General features: G+C 42.5%; 1 protein-coding gene across 8 annotated transcripts in view; it reads right to left on the bottom strand.

Moving 5' to 3' along the window:
• LOC117973789 (ankyrin repeat and KH domain-containing protein 1-like) overlaps positions 1-14,603 on the bottom strand; it is a 79,018-nt gene that overhangs the window by 1,544 nt on the left and 62,871 nt on the right. For 7 of the 8 annotated variants that reach the window (XM_058996035.1, XM_058996033.1, XM_058996031.1 and 4 more), the window contains 5 exons: positions 13,850-14,005; positions 12,096-12,245; positions 5,667-7,294; positions 1,382-1,558; positions 639-890 (listed from right to left, as the gene is read on the bottom strand). In XM_058996035.1, the coding sequence (XP_058852018.1) occupies positions 639-890; positions 1,382-1,558; positions 5,667-7,294; positions 12,096-12,245; positions 13,850-14,005 (2,363 nt within the window). The remainder of the gene's footprint in view (positions 1-638; positions 891-1,381; positions 1,559-5,666; positions 7,295-12,095; positions 12,246-13,849; positions 14,006-14,603) is intronic. The other variant, XM_058996036.1, reaches the window with a different exon arrangement.

Genomic DNA, 14,603 nt, shown 5'->3' with positions numbered 1-14,603 from the left:
AAATTGTATGTGTAAATTGTGTTAAACCTGAAAACATGGTCTCCATTTTAACAGAAATGAAGATGTCAAAAGCCTATTTCACCCTCAATGTACCAGTTGCTTAATTCAGCCCCATGTTTCCATTTTTCTTTTTTTTTGTTTGAGAAGAATTCACTTTATAAAATGACTAATTTGTTTGATAATTGTTCAATTAAAATGAACAAGTTCAAAGTGGGATGCCTTGAAGCAGACACAGACTACAGGCTTAAACTTGGTTTTGTCGGAGTTTGTACATGGTCACTGTCTCCTGCTCCTTAAACCCGTCAAGTCCACACCTTCAATGAAATTCATAATGTGGTTATTTGGAGCAGTCTTTTCAGGCTCCAAATACAACTGTCTCGCCAAGGTTGAACAAGACCTCAATGTATTACCAATATCATAGTCAATGGTAGGTGGAACACTGCATCTGACCTAGTATGCTCTGCAGAAATTAGGTTGCTTATAATATGCAGGAACCAAACACTGCACATTACCCGTCAGAAATACAATGCTAGTAGTGAACACAAGCAAGCTTCAATAGAACCCATTCTAACCAAACTGAATCTTATCCAAAAAAGTTCCACTATAATACATAAACAGAAAACATAATGGCCCCTTACCTGAAGCACTGCCTACACCAAACGACCAAATCCCCCCGTGTCCAACTGGAGCAGTGTAGTTGGTGTTGAGAAGTGCTGGATTGACGGAGCCAGTCTGCCGAATGCGAGCCAGTCTCTCTGTGCCGATGGGAGGGGGCACCTTGCGATCTTGGCTGGAGCTGCTGTTTTTAGCCTGAATCATGGTAGGAGCAGCGGTGGAAGCAGACAGAGGAGAGGACGTGCCAGAAGACACAGATGGAACGGGAGATTCACCTGTTCAAACAATAAACAAAAACATGGATATTAATAAAAAAATGACCATTCCACTGAAGAAACTGTTTATTTGATTTTCCAAAATCACATTGGCCTTATTTGAGCTCATATTTCATACCACATTTTGACTGTAGGGTGGAGGTGGGAGTCTAAAATGTTTACGTAATCCGAAGGAACATTTTAAACCGACAAATGTTTTTTGCAAGCTAGAATGAGGTCAGACATCCAAGAAATACACCAGCAGCACAGCACACTTTTGTAAAGTGTCAGTGCTTTATTAAAATCTAGAATGCAGTAACTTATGGCAACAGAAATATGAGGAGCTTTGAAAACCATTTGCATATCTGACATTAATTAACAAATAAGCAGCAAAAAAAAAAAAAAACCACAAAATAACCCCACAATGACACAGCATGCAACAGTGTTAGATTTAATGTCATGTTACCCAAGGCAGAGTCTCTTCAAAACACACAGCAAATACCAGTACATACATGAGGTTGAAGCGCTCCAAGGGTGTGGGGAGAAATGCTGTCTGCTGAAGCTGGGAGTCCCTACGGGAGCGTGTCCTTGTAAAAAGACTGGGCTCCCTGATATGCTTGTGGCAAAGCTTGTCAGTGGCGTAGAAGAGGAAGAAATAGAATTGCCAGAGGGGTCTAGAGCATGCATTCCTGAAAATACACATGAGAAAATGGGTTTTAATTTTTTTCAATTTAAATGAAATGTATTTATTTATACAACTAAAATTAGGGGAACTGACTTGGCAAAACACAAATTGTGTGTATTATCCAGATAGTTATAATTAGGGGTTCTGTTTTCAGGGTTTATTGTTTTTTTTTATTTATTTTAGTAGTCGCCAATTGATTTTACCCAATTTTTCTCCCAATTTGAAATAGCCAATTGTATTTTAGGCTCAGCTCACCGCTACCACCCCCACGGGAGCGGCGACGATGAACACACGCTGTCCTCCAAAGTGTGTGCCGTCAGCTGACCGCTTCTTTTCCCTCTGCAGGCCTGCGATGTAGCCAACCGAGAGCTACAACATCGGAGGACAACGCAGCTCTGGGCAGCTTACAGGCAAGCCCGCAGGCGCCTGGCCAGTCTACAGGGGTCGCTGGTGCACGGTGAACAGAGGACACCCTGGCCAACCTGGGCCCTACCCCCCTCTCCCTGGCGGCGCTCGGCCAATTGTGCGCTGCCGCCTGGGAACTCCAGTCCACGGTTGGCAGTGGAATAGCCTAGACTCAAACCGGCGATCTCCAGGCTATAGGGCGCATTCCTGCACTCCGCGCAGAACGCCTTTACCAGACGTACCACTCGGGGGCCCTGATTGTTTATTTTTAGTATTTCTTTTTTTACAGGCTCGAATTCTGCATGCACAGAGATGGGGAAATAGGGCAAAAATCTAGTTATTTTATCAAAGTATTAACAAATAAAACATCAGAAGCTTTACATTTGTAATATACTTCCATTTAATACACTTTTAAACCCCAGTTCCCTTTGGAGGGTAGGAATTAAGCTGCATCAGAATTAAACCTAAAATCAGAACCCCTATTCATAATACAAAAGAGTTATTTAGCAACTGGTAAGCAGAAAAAAATGCACATTATTTGGGATAGTTAAAGCTCAGTTAATGACTGAGTTCATAAAATGATGTGGAAGGAGCTGGAACTCCCAAATGGATTGAACACCTGTACTGATGAGTCAGTCAAGGAAATTAATTAGAATAGTCTGTGAAATTTTGGAATTGAATATAAAAACACATTTGATTAAGCGATTCCTTTATTTCCTTTCAAAAATGTAGTATGTCATGCACTGAAAATGCACATCTGTGAGTATCTGGAAATTGTTTGGTTGCGTATGCATGCAGCATTCCTGTGTAGCTATGTAGGTCAGCCAATAAGATTTGTAGCTGAGCAAGCAAACGTGTAAATAAGTGGAGTGGAAGTTTACGGGTGACAATCAGGTGAAAAAATGGCGACAGAAGTGCGAGCAAAGTGGCAAATATCACTGCTAAGCAGAGAACTGAAATATCCAAAGTGAACATTTCCTGAAAGTGGTGGCATGATGTTTTGTATAGCATGTAATGTTCCTGTGGATTACAAATTAAAAGCAAGCTGTGACAAACATATTCAAAGCGGTTTACACAAAATGTGAAAATCAAATCAATGTGTATCCGTGTACTGCACCCCCTCCCTGAATGTCCCTTGTTTTTTCCCCTGCCATTGTGATAGCACAAAACACACCCGCCAGCTAATCATAGTATGCAGCGAGTTAAGCTTTTTGACTTTGTTGTCTTGCTTTAGTTTTAAAAATGGAATTTATGTATCAAATTATGATTAAAGATCAGACCTCAATAAATCGTTTCGGAAATGTGGGATTATTCAGAAGAATACGACCGAAAACCGAGGTTAATAACAGTCCCAGATTTCCAGATATTAAAATCCAGATGTCTCGGCATTCACTGTATTTATATATTATAGGATCATACAATTCCGGGTATTAACCCACTTCACCAATCAATTTTAACATATTTTCCAGTTTGCTGCTGAATTACGTGCCGGAGGTGGTCGCTTATGAAGCAAATGAATCAGCTCCTTAGTGGATTCCCGCTTGCAGTGAGAGCGCTGCAGCATCTCATCTACCGCGGGACCGAGCGTCCAGCAGCAGTGCTTTGTCCCCGTCAGGCACACATGCCTGGGAAAGCCAAAGCTGCCTGCAGGCGGCTACCAGCGCAGCCAGGTTTCTGCCTACAGCATGTCCATTAAGTTTGGACACAGGTTTTTGTTGACCAGGCACAGCTCATCCAGCTGTTGTGGTGAGGGCCTGTGGTTCTCAGAGGGACTGCAGCAAATGCGACTGGTAGGCTACTAGGATGCTTTTGTAGTTCTAGTCGTGCAGCGAACGCCCCAGGTGAATAGGCTCTTGAGGATCACCTCAAAACCCAGCACTGCTTGTTAGGAGCGCCAAATTAGGCACCTGGACTAAGGCAGCAATGGAAGCCTCAACCAGTGGAAAATGGGCTAGGCCCAGCTATTCCGCATCATGCATCCTATATAGGGTGTCCATCGAATAGGAAACAGCAGAAGACTGGATTTCATTTAGAAATTCCAGGTGAATATTGGGGAGGGGGGGAGAGGCAGTAGGCTCATTGTCAAATATTGATTGCCTTGTTTCCCCTGGTTGCAGTGGCCCTCTAGATTAGCAGTAGTCTGCTGGCAGGGAGAGCTTAACCGCTGGGGACGTGCTGTCCAACTCCATGTCCTCCATGACGGGAACGCCAGCTCCTGTTCGCCAACCTCCTCATTATGTCTTCCTGCCAATCTGCACTTACAGCCCCATGAAGCCCCATGGGGCCCCCCCAAGGTGGCAGGCGGGGCAGGTGGCGCCAAACATTCCCACAGTAATTCATCGAGAACAGTTCCTTGGTGGGAAACAGCTGCCCAGATCTTTTCCATCTACACAGAGTCTGCCTATCGCCTTGGACAGCGACTCTTTTCTCTTCTGCGGGGGAAGGGAAAAGAGAGGCAGAGCTCGAGGAAGATGATTTCCTGCCTGGGCTACTTTCATGGGTGCAACGTCCGCTCTCCTTTGCGCAGAGCATGGGGTGAGGACACAGCCATCTCTAAGAGAGGGTGATGGGGTAGAGTGCTCAGCAGGAGTAAGGGACACAGAACATTCCTTAGAGCTGTCGGATAACCTCTTCAAGCGTGCGCTTGGAGAAAGGAGCACAATTTGCAGAAATTGCGATTAACCGGTACCTCCTTGGCATGCTCCTCCACAGTCAGAGTGGCCTTGAACCCGGGCATAATGCAAGGAGCAAGTAATACATAGTATAGGTTTGCACAGCTGTTGCCTCAATCTGCTTAGCGGCACCAGTTTGGCACCGGTCAGTACCAGTTCACTGTATTTAACACCAGGTCGGTACTGGCATTGAGATATGCGAGCACAGTCCTTTTGATACCTCGGGGGAGGAGTCATGATTGCATGAGACTCGGTGAGCAGCTGTGGTGTACAACATTCAGGATTCGGGTCTTTAGGAGGAAAATACCTATTCAGTAATGGTAACATTTTGTACTTGAAAGAGAACCGATACGCAATTTATGACTGTGCAAATTAATAGAAGCTTCTTGCCCTTGCACAGCAGTGATGGCACCAATTTCTCACCAACTGTATAGGGCTGCTTTGCTTTTGCAACATGGAGAGGCTAAAGAAACTAACTTTAAAAGACAAACAAATACTAACCAAATGACACAATCAAAATAGCAAGACTGATGTTTCTGAAAGGTTTTCTAATGACACATATTTGAGAGGGGCATCGTTTAAATCGTTTACACACATTAACTGTACCCTGTTCACAGACCACCTTGGGACCTTTTGCAACCACAGTTTGGGAACTGCTGATCTACATCACTGTTTTGGGCCAACGGTATTACTGTTTCTTCATGCGACTGTCGCTGCCAATAGTGATTCCAGTAAAACTGGGCACCAATATGAATACAAGCAGACAGTGGAGACTGGGCGCAATGAGCAGATACAGTATGTATGTGTGCTAATTATCCATGAATGGGACATCCAGCTTGCAAAGGTGTGAATGGAAGAAGTTACCACAAGCCATGTAGATAAAGAAAAAAGGAAAGAACATGTAAACAGTTCAAAACATGTCCTGAAAAAAGCAGTACATGTGTACTTCACACATGGTGTCACTTACCAATTTACATAAATTATACTGTCACTAAAATCTAAAACTTGATTAACAAAGTAATAAGCCAATCTTACCAATGGGACTTGTTACAATCCGCTGGGACGCAGACCTGTACCCAGGAGCCTTGGAGCCATCAGGAGGAAGCACGTTTTCCAGCTGTCCCATGTTACTCATGTACGTGGCTGGTGCGTTGTAGGCTTGATCAGGTGGGGTTCGCGTAGGCAGGTGGCAAGCGCCCCAGACTGGGTTGGTATTCACCTGGCTATTATCGAAGATGCTGCTGAAGTGATTGAAAATCGCTGCAGGACTGAAGTTTGGAGGCAGGGCTTTGTTTCCGTGATTGAAGTGCACCTGTGAACCATTCATCATGCTGATGGAGGAGAGCTGCATGGAAGGAGGCATGCCAGCCTGCTTGATGGGATCCTGCGACTGTGCAGACGGGACGAAGACCGACTGCTGCTCCTGCTGCAGGGCGGAGCCGGGGACCATGGGGTAGAAGGGGCCACCGTGCTGCATTCGGGGGGAAGCGTGAGGGGCTGGAGCAGCGAAACGAGGTAAAGTGTTGCTGGTGTGAGTTACGGAGCTGGCGCAGACAGTGACTGTGCGGCTTGTGGATAGGCTGGAGGAAGCCATGTGTCCGTGATCGTTGTGAGATGCGTAGGGCATCAATAAAGGTGGCCTGCTGTCATGCATGCCGGCTACAGCAGGCTGAAGTGAAGGCATTGATGAAGCCGTAGAAGAGAAAACTCCGATCACTCCAGAGTTACTGCTCTCCGAAGAGCTGCCTGGGACAGCCGGCTGCGTCATGTGCCCTGCTGTTGTCTGCTCGGTGCTGGCGGAGTTCTTGTCCTTCATCACGGACACAGGGGAGCACGGTTCGTTCTTGGGGGCGGGTGGTGCGATGGGGGGTGGCGGAGGGGGGGTGGGTGGAGTGGTGGGCTGCCCGCAGTGCAGAGGCGCTGGGGAGCTGGCAGGTCGGGAGCTGCAGACGTTGGTCACAGTTGAGGTAACACTTGTCACAGTACTCGTCTTGGGATCAGAGGTAAAGAGCTGCTTTCTGACTGATGAGGGAGTGGGGCTGTTGGTCAGGCAGGCAGCAGACTGAGTGATGTGACAGGGAGGTGATACGGTGACAGGAAGGTTGTTTGTGTTGGCTGTGTAATCTGTGTGGGAGGTGGTGTGACAGCCAGGGCGAATGGCACCGCCGTTGTGCTTCGGGGAGCTGTTGTTGCTACCGGGACTGACGGGCCTCACGGGGAACGGTCCCCAGGTATTTGGAGATGGGGAGAAGGTGCCACCGAACTGTGCCATGGGCAAGCGGGGGTGTCTGATCTGGTGCATGGTCTGGGCAGCAAGCAAGGCAAGCTGGGGGTGGGCGTAGGCCAAAGGGAGAGAGACGGGAAAAGGAGGGCGCACGCTTGTTGAAATGTTCTTGTTCAGCTTGTTGCCAGACAGCGATGTTGATGGCGAGGAGGGCTGGAAAGACACTGAGGACGATGGAACCAATGAAACCATGGCCTTGTTTCCAGACGCAGTGGTGCTGGTAGCCCCGGTTGATGTAGTGAAAGTTGACCCGATTTTGGTGTTGGCACCAGGGGTTCTGATATGATTGCGGGGAATCAGGTCTTCTAGTTCCTTGGCAGGGTCCTGAATCAGTGCGTTGATGAGCTGCACTGCATGTCTGGTTGATTCTGTTCCTCCCCTGTAAAAAATGAATATCAAATTAAATAAATGACCCTATTAGAACACAGTATGTAATATGAACCAAAATACTGTCAATGATTTCAAATCTAATAAACTGAGGGACTGCATAATATTTCCTGGTTATGAAAGAACATCTTTTTATAGCAACACCTTTTTATAGTAAATTCTTTAAAAACTTTGAGTTAATGCTTTCAACTTTATACCATGGCTTGGTTGATGGAATCGCAGGATGAAGCGTCAGCAATAGCTTGTTGCTTACAGATGGCAGAAGATTAGGTTCCTAAACATAATTTCCTAACCGTTCATAAACTTTTTTCCAATCGCCATGTGTTTTATGAGCCAAGGATTGGCGTAAACAGGAAATGACAAGCAGGCAAAGCACATGATTTTGAAGAATTTCCTGTTACTGCAAGATATTACATTCCTTTCAAGAATTTACATTCGAGGACTGCGCTTCATTAAAGTTTTTTCTTTTTTTTTTTTGCTTTAAGTGGTACTTCTGTGAGCTAGGATTGCAGGGATACAAGCTGAACAGAAAATGGCAATATCCCGATAAATCAACTGGATCTAGAACTATATTTCTTTTAGATAATTTTCAAGATAATTAACAGTTGTATTAATGTCAACAACAACAGTACTGAATATAATTTCAAAGACAATATAAATATTTCGCTGAATTGTATTCTTGTAAACTTCCAAAAGTAGTACAATGTCCAGACAATAAACTGACTACAACACTAAATCCACTTTAACTTTCAGTGAACTATGAAAAAAAGAAAGAAAATTGAGTCAAACTTGGTATACTTACAGTAGATAGAAATATAGATACTGAATGCTTTACTGGAAAGAAGGACCCCTAGTCTCAGTATTACATTGAATGAAATGGTCACCATTGTGGTATTTAAGGCAAAGAACATTTGAACGAATGTTCATGACATAACCGTAATAGATTTGTTTTCTTATTTCATTGAAATATGAACTCCCTAAAAAGCAGGCAGGGTTAGACAATAGCACTATCCCTGCACCCATTCTATGTAGTACTGTTACATAAAAACGCCTGAGTCTCTACTCTGGGGTCTGGACTTTTAACAACCCCAGCCCCCCCCCCGAGGAAGTGCAGCCTTTACTGTAACTAAAGGCCATACAAAGCCATACTTTATTAACAACGGAGATCTGCTGGAAGTACAGTGGTAGCCACAGTCAACAATTTAAATGTTGCAACAACACAAAAATGGAGGCTGTGTGGTCCAGTGGTTAAAGAAAAGGGCTTGTAACCAGGAGGTCCCCGGTTCAAATCCCACCTCAGCCACTGACTCATTGTGTGACCCTGATCAAGTCACTTCACCTCCTTGTGCTCCGTCTTTCGGGCGAGACGTAGTTGTAAGTGACTCTGCAGCTGATGCATAGTTCACACACCCTAGTCTCTGTAAGTCGCCTTGGATAAAGGTGCCTGCTAAATAAACAAATAATAATAATAATAGTAATAATAAAAATGTTGCAGCTTTGCAATCCTGTTTTTTCTGACTAAATTAAATCAGCCGCACTTTATTAGTCCTGCCACCACCCACCCCCAAAATGGGAACAGAAAATGCATTAAACAAACCAGCAGGAACAATGAGTGTTGCTAAAAGGCACATGGTTTGGGATTTCTGCTCTACGTTAATTGATTGTTCACGCTCATTCAAACGAGAGGAGTTATTTAACTAAAATAAATATAGCAGGCTATAGAAAATGCAAATACAGCACAAAACATTCACCCTTTAAGTGTACAGATGTGCAGCATCCTTATTCTAATATTACTGTAAATATGTACCTGTATAGTCCTTGTACACTTCCAACTATGATGATGCACTACTCTGTACCAAACTATTATACAGTGCTGTTAATTTTGTATTTAACTGTATATGCATGAAAGGTGCAAAAATGAAAACAGAGCATTGAACTTAATAATGTACTGAAGTCCAACGACAATCAAAACCGCAACAGTTTACATAGTCCAGATGGCAGTGGCACAGATTTTGCTATGTAATCGTGGTGTGGAAAATCAAAAGTCATACTGTATGTTATGCACATTTGTCATAACTTGTGTTTTCCTAGAACATAGAAGGTAAGTGATTTTTTTTCTTTATTCTGTCCGTTGGGCAGATCAGAAAAAAAGTATTATAATTAGTGGTGCAACAATTGATCGATTCATCGATTATTGATCTTCTGTCCTTAAATTTCCTGAGCTTCGATTACATATTGACAAATCGATGCATCAAATTAAAACCCAGTTCGAAGCCTCCTGTTGCCGGTTTCCATTAAAACCTCGAGTGCGCTTCTTTTAGTGCTAATACGGTACACTAACGTCTGCGCGTTGCTAGGATATGTACTTCAGGCCTCTACATTCGCGTTGAATATACCCCATGTAAAATGAGTTGAGTTCACTGGTGGGTCTATGCATTTGTTTGCAGTAAAAAGTTACAAGCAAGAACACAGCATATACCTTTTATGTTGCGTGTAATCATTTTAAAAAAATGCCAATATTAAATCTACCCATTACTTTATTTATTTATTTATGCTGTCTGACTCCACCTTCTCAGGATGGGAATGCCAGCTACTGTTCACCCACTTCCTCAGAGGCGGCGATGCAGCGAGTATCATCTTGCTGCCAATCTGCCCCCTGGGACCCCAAAGGCACAGACGGGGCAGGCGGTGCCGAACGTTCTTGCAGCAACTCTGCGAGGACAGCTCCTTGGTGGGAAACTGCTTCCCAGAGCTTCTCCATTTGCTCGGAGCCGCCAATCGCATGGACTGGTTACTCCTCTTCGGAGGAGGAGGAGAAGGACAGGCAGAGGAGGATGAGGAAGACCATGAAGACAGCTTCCTGTGTGGGCGCATCAGGTCCAATTTATTTTCAAACGCGCAGTTAATTTTTAGTATAACAGTTAGTTTATTTCTTTTCCACAGTCAAACGGGTATAAAAGGCCCTGCATATCAACAAAGCACTCACTAGGCATCTCCAGCCCCGCCCCACCCTTTCGTTCGCTATAGCTTTCACATATGCTAAGAAATAAATAATAGTAAGAACAGTCATACATACCGATCAATCATCTCCTGATCACTCGTTTTATCACCAAACGCCTCAATAATGCGATCCAAGTCATTATTTTATTACTATAACATCTGAAAAAAGCTCTGCAAATGTCTGTGATATTCTCTGAGCACTGATGCAGTAACAGCCTGCTTGTTTCCTTATGGCCGCCATTATCTGATGCCAGGGGCAAGTATGACTATTCATGAGATCCGCCTTTTTTTTTTTTTTTTTTTCGGCTTGTCTCGGCTCCTGTCGCTCCCACTCGGCCATTGAATGGTTTTCTCTGCTTTTTCCGGAGAGAAAAAGACTAGAAACCCGTTTTTTGTGTTTTTTTGACAGGGTCCGACATTGGACCGGATAGGAATAATTGCAATGTCGGACCAGGTCCGACATAAGACTGCAAAGGGTTAATTATTATTATTGTTAATATTTTTATAAGAATAAGAATATTAGGTAGTGGGAAATATGGGCAATAGGGTAGCCAATTATTTACTACCAGTATTTTGAGAATGTATAAATTACTTGTATATCATTAACCTAAAGTGCTGGATTTTAACTCCGTTCATAGACTACCATTAGGATCAGAATTGCTGAAGCTACAGTTCTGTATGAAAACTTACTCAAATTCAAGTCGCCCTATACCTGCAGCCCTTAAGTCTTTGCCCTTCCAATGACGTGTCGACTGAGCATGGGCTGGTACGTCTTTGAATCCGCATTAGTGAGCTGGTCATCCACTGGACGGGTCTACACAACAGGCTGGCTGCGCAGCGCTGCTACCGAACTTGGTGTGGATGCTCCGTGGAGACGGACAAATCAGCACCCAGCAATAACACAGTCCTGAAGCACTATACTTTAACAGTCCTGGTTTCAATTAAGCACTTTTTTTTTTATTCCAGTCACTTCTTAGCACAGTCCCAGCGCAGCAGCTTGCTCCTCTCATACGCCGTTCCTCACTCATCGTCCCCACCTCGTTCTTGCGCTGCTACAACTGCACGGCCATAGGATGCAAGCAGCCTGAATGACATGCAATGTAACCCCGAATCCAAGTCGCTCCCCCCAAATTTGAACTTTTATTTTGGTCAAAAAATTAAATGAGTAAATACCGTATATATTATATATGTACGTGCATAATACATCTATATGCAGTCAAATACATGAATAGTACACAATGCTTTCTCGTGGAACGTTGGTATTTTTTACAATTCTTTTTTTACAATGCAACGCTATGTCTGGCTTTTTGTATTATATTTTTTGGTGGCCAAATGAGACAGGCTGCACTTGCGGTTCTCCAACACAACCTAAAAACAAAGTGTAAATCCAGTTTAAGAAAGCTGCATGATATCAAGCCAAACTGGAACGCAGACAGAAACATTTAAATATACCCTCCTGCATTTTAATATTAATTAGATTATTTTCATCGGGAAGGAGAATTTTTTTCCCCTACAAGAAAACTACATGGAAACCTAAATTGCCTGAAAAGGTACTACCAAAATAGTGTGAGAAAAAGGTGAGACTTATTTTATTTTTTCCATGGAAACCCTGCCATTGTTTAACTGACAAGGAAGGAAGGTTTCCAAGTGTGGATTGCTATGTGATGCTACGCATCTCTGACTGACATTACATTCGATTTGACAAACGATTCAAACAACAATTTCTGTATCGCTGCACAAAAAAAAAAAAACTCAGATTTCATTAGGAACCTAAGCTCTTTAAAAGCACAAACCTGATCGTGATCATTCTTTCTCCGTTCTTATCTTTCTGCTTATCCACGTCAATGTGCGCTCCAGTGACATCCTGAATGGCAGTGATGTTACAGCCTCCTCGCCCCATTATTCTTGACACAACCGAGGCAGGAACCGAGAGTTTCTTAGATCTGGGGAAAACAAGAATAGGGGTGAGTCAGTATGCCGGTTTAGGTACATGACGGTATCGATGACGTTCCTGTTATGCTACAGTGCAACTATCGTTTTCATATGAACACCTATTTATTCAATGTCCTGTACAAAACAAGTCAGTACAATCTGCTTTCTCACCTAGCCATCCACTTCTACATACTGTCAATCCCCATCATCTCCACTTTGCATTCTTCTGCTGCAAACATACTTCTAAACCCAGCGATGATACTTGCAGTACTAAGGCCTGGTCACACGGGCGACTTTTGGTCGACGGCAACAAGAGGAACACCTTGTGTTCTGCGTGTTGCCTTGCAGTTTGCGGTGGTCACACGAGAGACAAGCCTGCAGTCGACAAGCTGGCAACAACGTAATGCAACCCAATGCAACCCAATCATAATGCACATTTCTGTCATGAGACAAACATGCTGTGAAGCTACGATATAAAAAAATTGACCAATGAATTACAACACGTTATGACCAATATAGATCTTAACCCTTTGCGGTCCTATGTCGGACCAGGACCAACATTACAATTTTGCAATTTTTGCAGACATTTGCAGAGCTTTTTGAGATGTTATAGATGATTTATCGGTATACACGACTATGAAGAGGTATGTGAAAAATACAGCGAACAAGGGGTGGGGCAGGGCTGGAGATGCAGTACTGAGTGTCCTGTTGATATGCAGTGCCTTTTAAACTTGTTTTACTGAGAAAAACTTAAAACAGCGCATCTAAAATAAACTGTGTGTGAAAATAAATTGGACCTGACGCGTCCGAGACGCGCTGAATAAATTGACTGCAACGGGTTAATAGAATAATACACACTGTGGCAGTATAACATATTGTACAACTTTAGGGTGTTTTTTTAAAGTTTTAAAAAACATAAATAGCTATGCTTTTTTCAGCATTTTGTTGTAGTAATATATAAAACAGCCAAAGCTTATAGTACACCGTGAAAGCAAGTGTGATTTTCGTGAATTACCGTAATTAATTTACAGTAGTAAATCTCAATTTTTAATAAGCCTTTATTTTATAACTTGCATGATGTACTGTATGCCGTGATATTAAGGTTACCATTTATCATACTGTGCAGATTTTATACTGGCCCATCCCTACAAGAAAACATTTTAATTAACACCCAACGTTATCAAGATAACACCTGCTCAGCATATTATAATCACCACAATGCAGGTAAGGGTTTACAGTCAATATCATTGTATTAGTAAAATGATGTAGACCTCCGAGGACTACTGCAAATAAAATTCATTTTATTAAATAAATAATTATTTTAAAAATGTTAAAACTACCATTTACCCAAAGCTTTTAATCTATTTAAAATAAATATTTACAGCCGTGATTGAATCAAATTGCATTTAGAGTTGTGTGATTAATATTTCTAAATTAGCTGAGACTTCTTTATTGGGCCTTTATTACACAGTGGCTTTCAATTAGACAAGTTGCAATTATTTTATTTACAGTTTAAAATTGATATGTAGAATAAAGCATACATTGGCTTAGTAACAGTAAATTAAACAGCACCAACAATACTCTGAAGGAGTAAAAAAATAAATAAAACATTTACCTTCTTACAACCTCTTTCCAACCATCCTCTCTTTTCTGGCCTCTTTTTGGACTAGTCAAGTTCATTTTTCCATTTGGAGAAGATACTGGCAGTGATACAGTTTTAAATGTGGCAGATAATGAATTTGTATTCATGTCACTGATGCAGTCTTGTATTCTGAAAATGAAATTAAGACTCATTACAAAAAACAAACATGTGGATACGAACACAAAAGACAGCAAAAAAGCATTTTTAAATCACACCACAAGATTCAAAATACGGCAATGACACAGATTAAGCAGGGAAATAACCTTCTCATAGCCCCTTCAAAACAGATTCCCAGTGCTTTATATAAATCAGTACTAGCCTAAATCCCTTCTCCTCAGGATGTTCAACGCTGGCAAGTCTTGCTAGCCATTACAGTATCTGAGGGACCATGATGAATTAGATGGGGGGGTCTTGTTAACTGCAATTGCTTCAACATCTGAATGGATTTAGTAAGTGATTACCCTTATAAAAGGTGTGTTGATGTGAATTTGAGAGAAATAAATGTGAGACAGGCAACCAGATAAGACTAGGGTGATGCATCGATGTATCCTATCCTTTGATCACCACTGATGGTCAATCATGTACATAATTACTTTAATTTGTTTTTTGTTGCCTGCTTGATTTTTGACATGCACATTAATACAACAATCAAAAAATGTAAGTATTTGGATTCACTTTATACCACTACACAAATAAATGGTGGAAAAACAACAAAGATCGCTTTCCA

The sequence above is a fragment of the Acipenser ruthenus genome, chromosome 22 (assembly GCF_902713425.1).
Source record: "Acipenser ruthenus chromosome 22, fAciRut3.2 maternal haplotype, whole genome shotgun sequence".
NCBI classification, from domain to species: domain Eukaryota; kingdom Metazoa; phylum Chordata; class Actinopteri; order Acipenseriformes; family Acipenseridae; genus Acipenser; species Acipenser ruthenus.
This window is presented reverse-complemented; position numbering and strand designations above follow the sequence as displayed.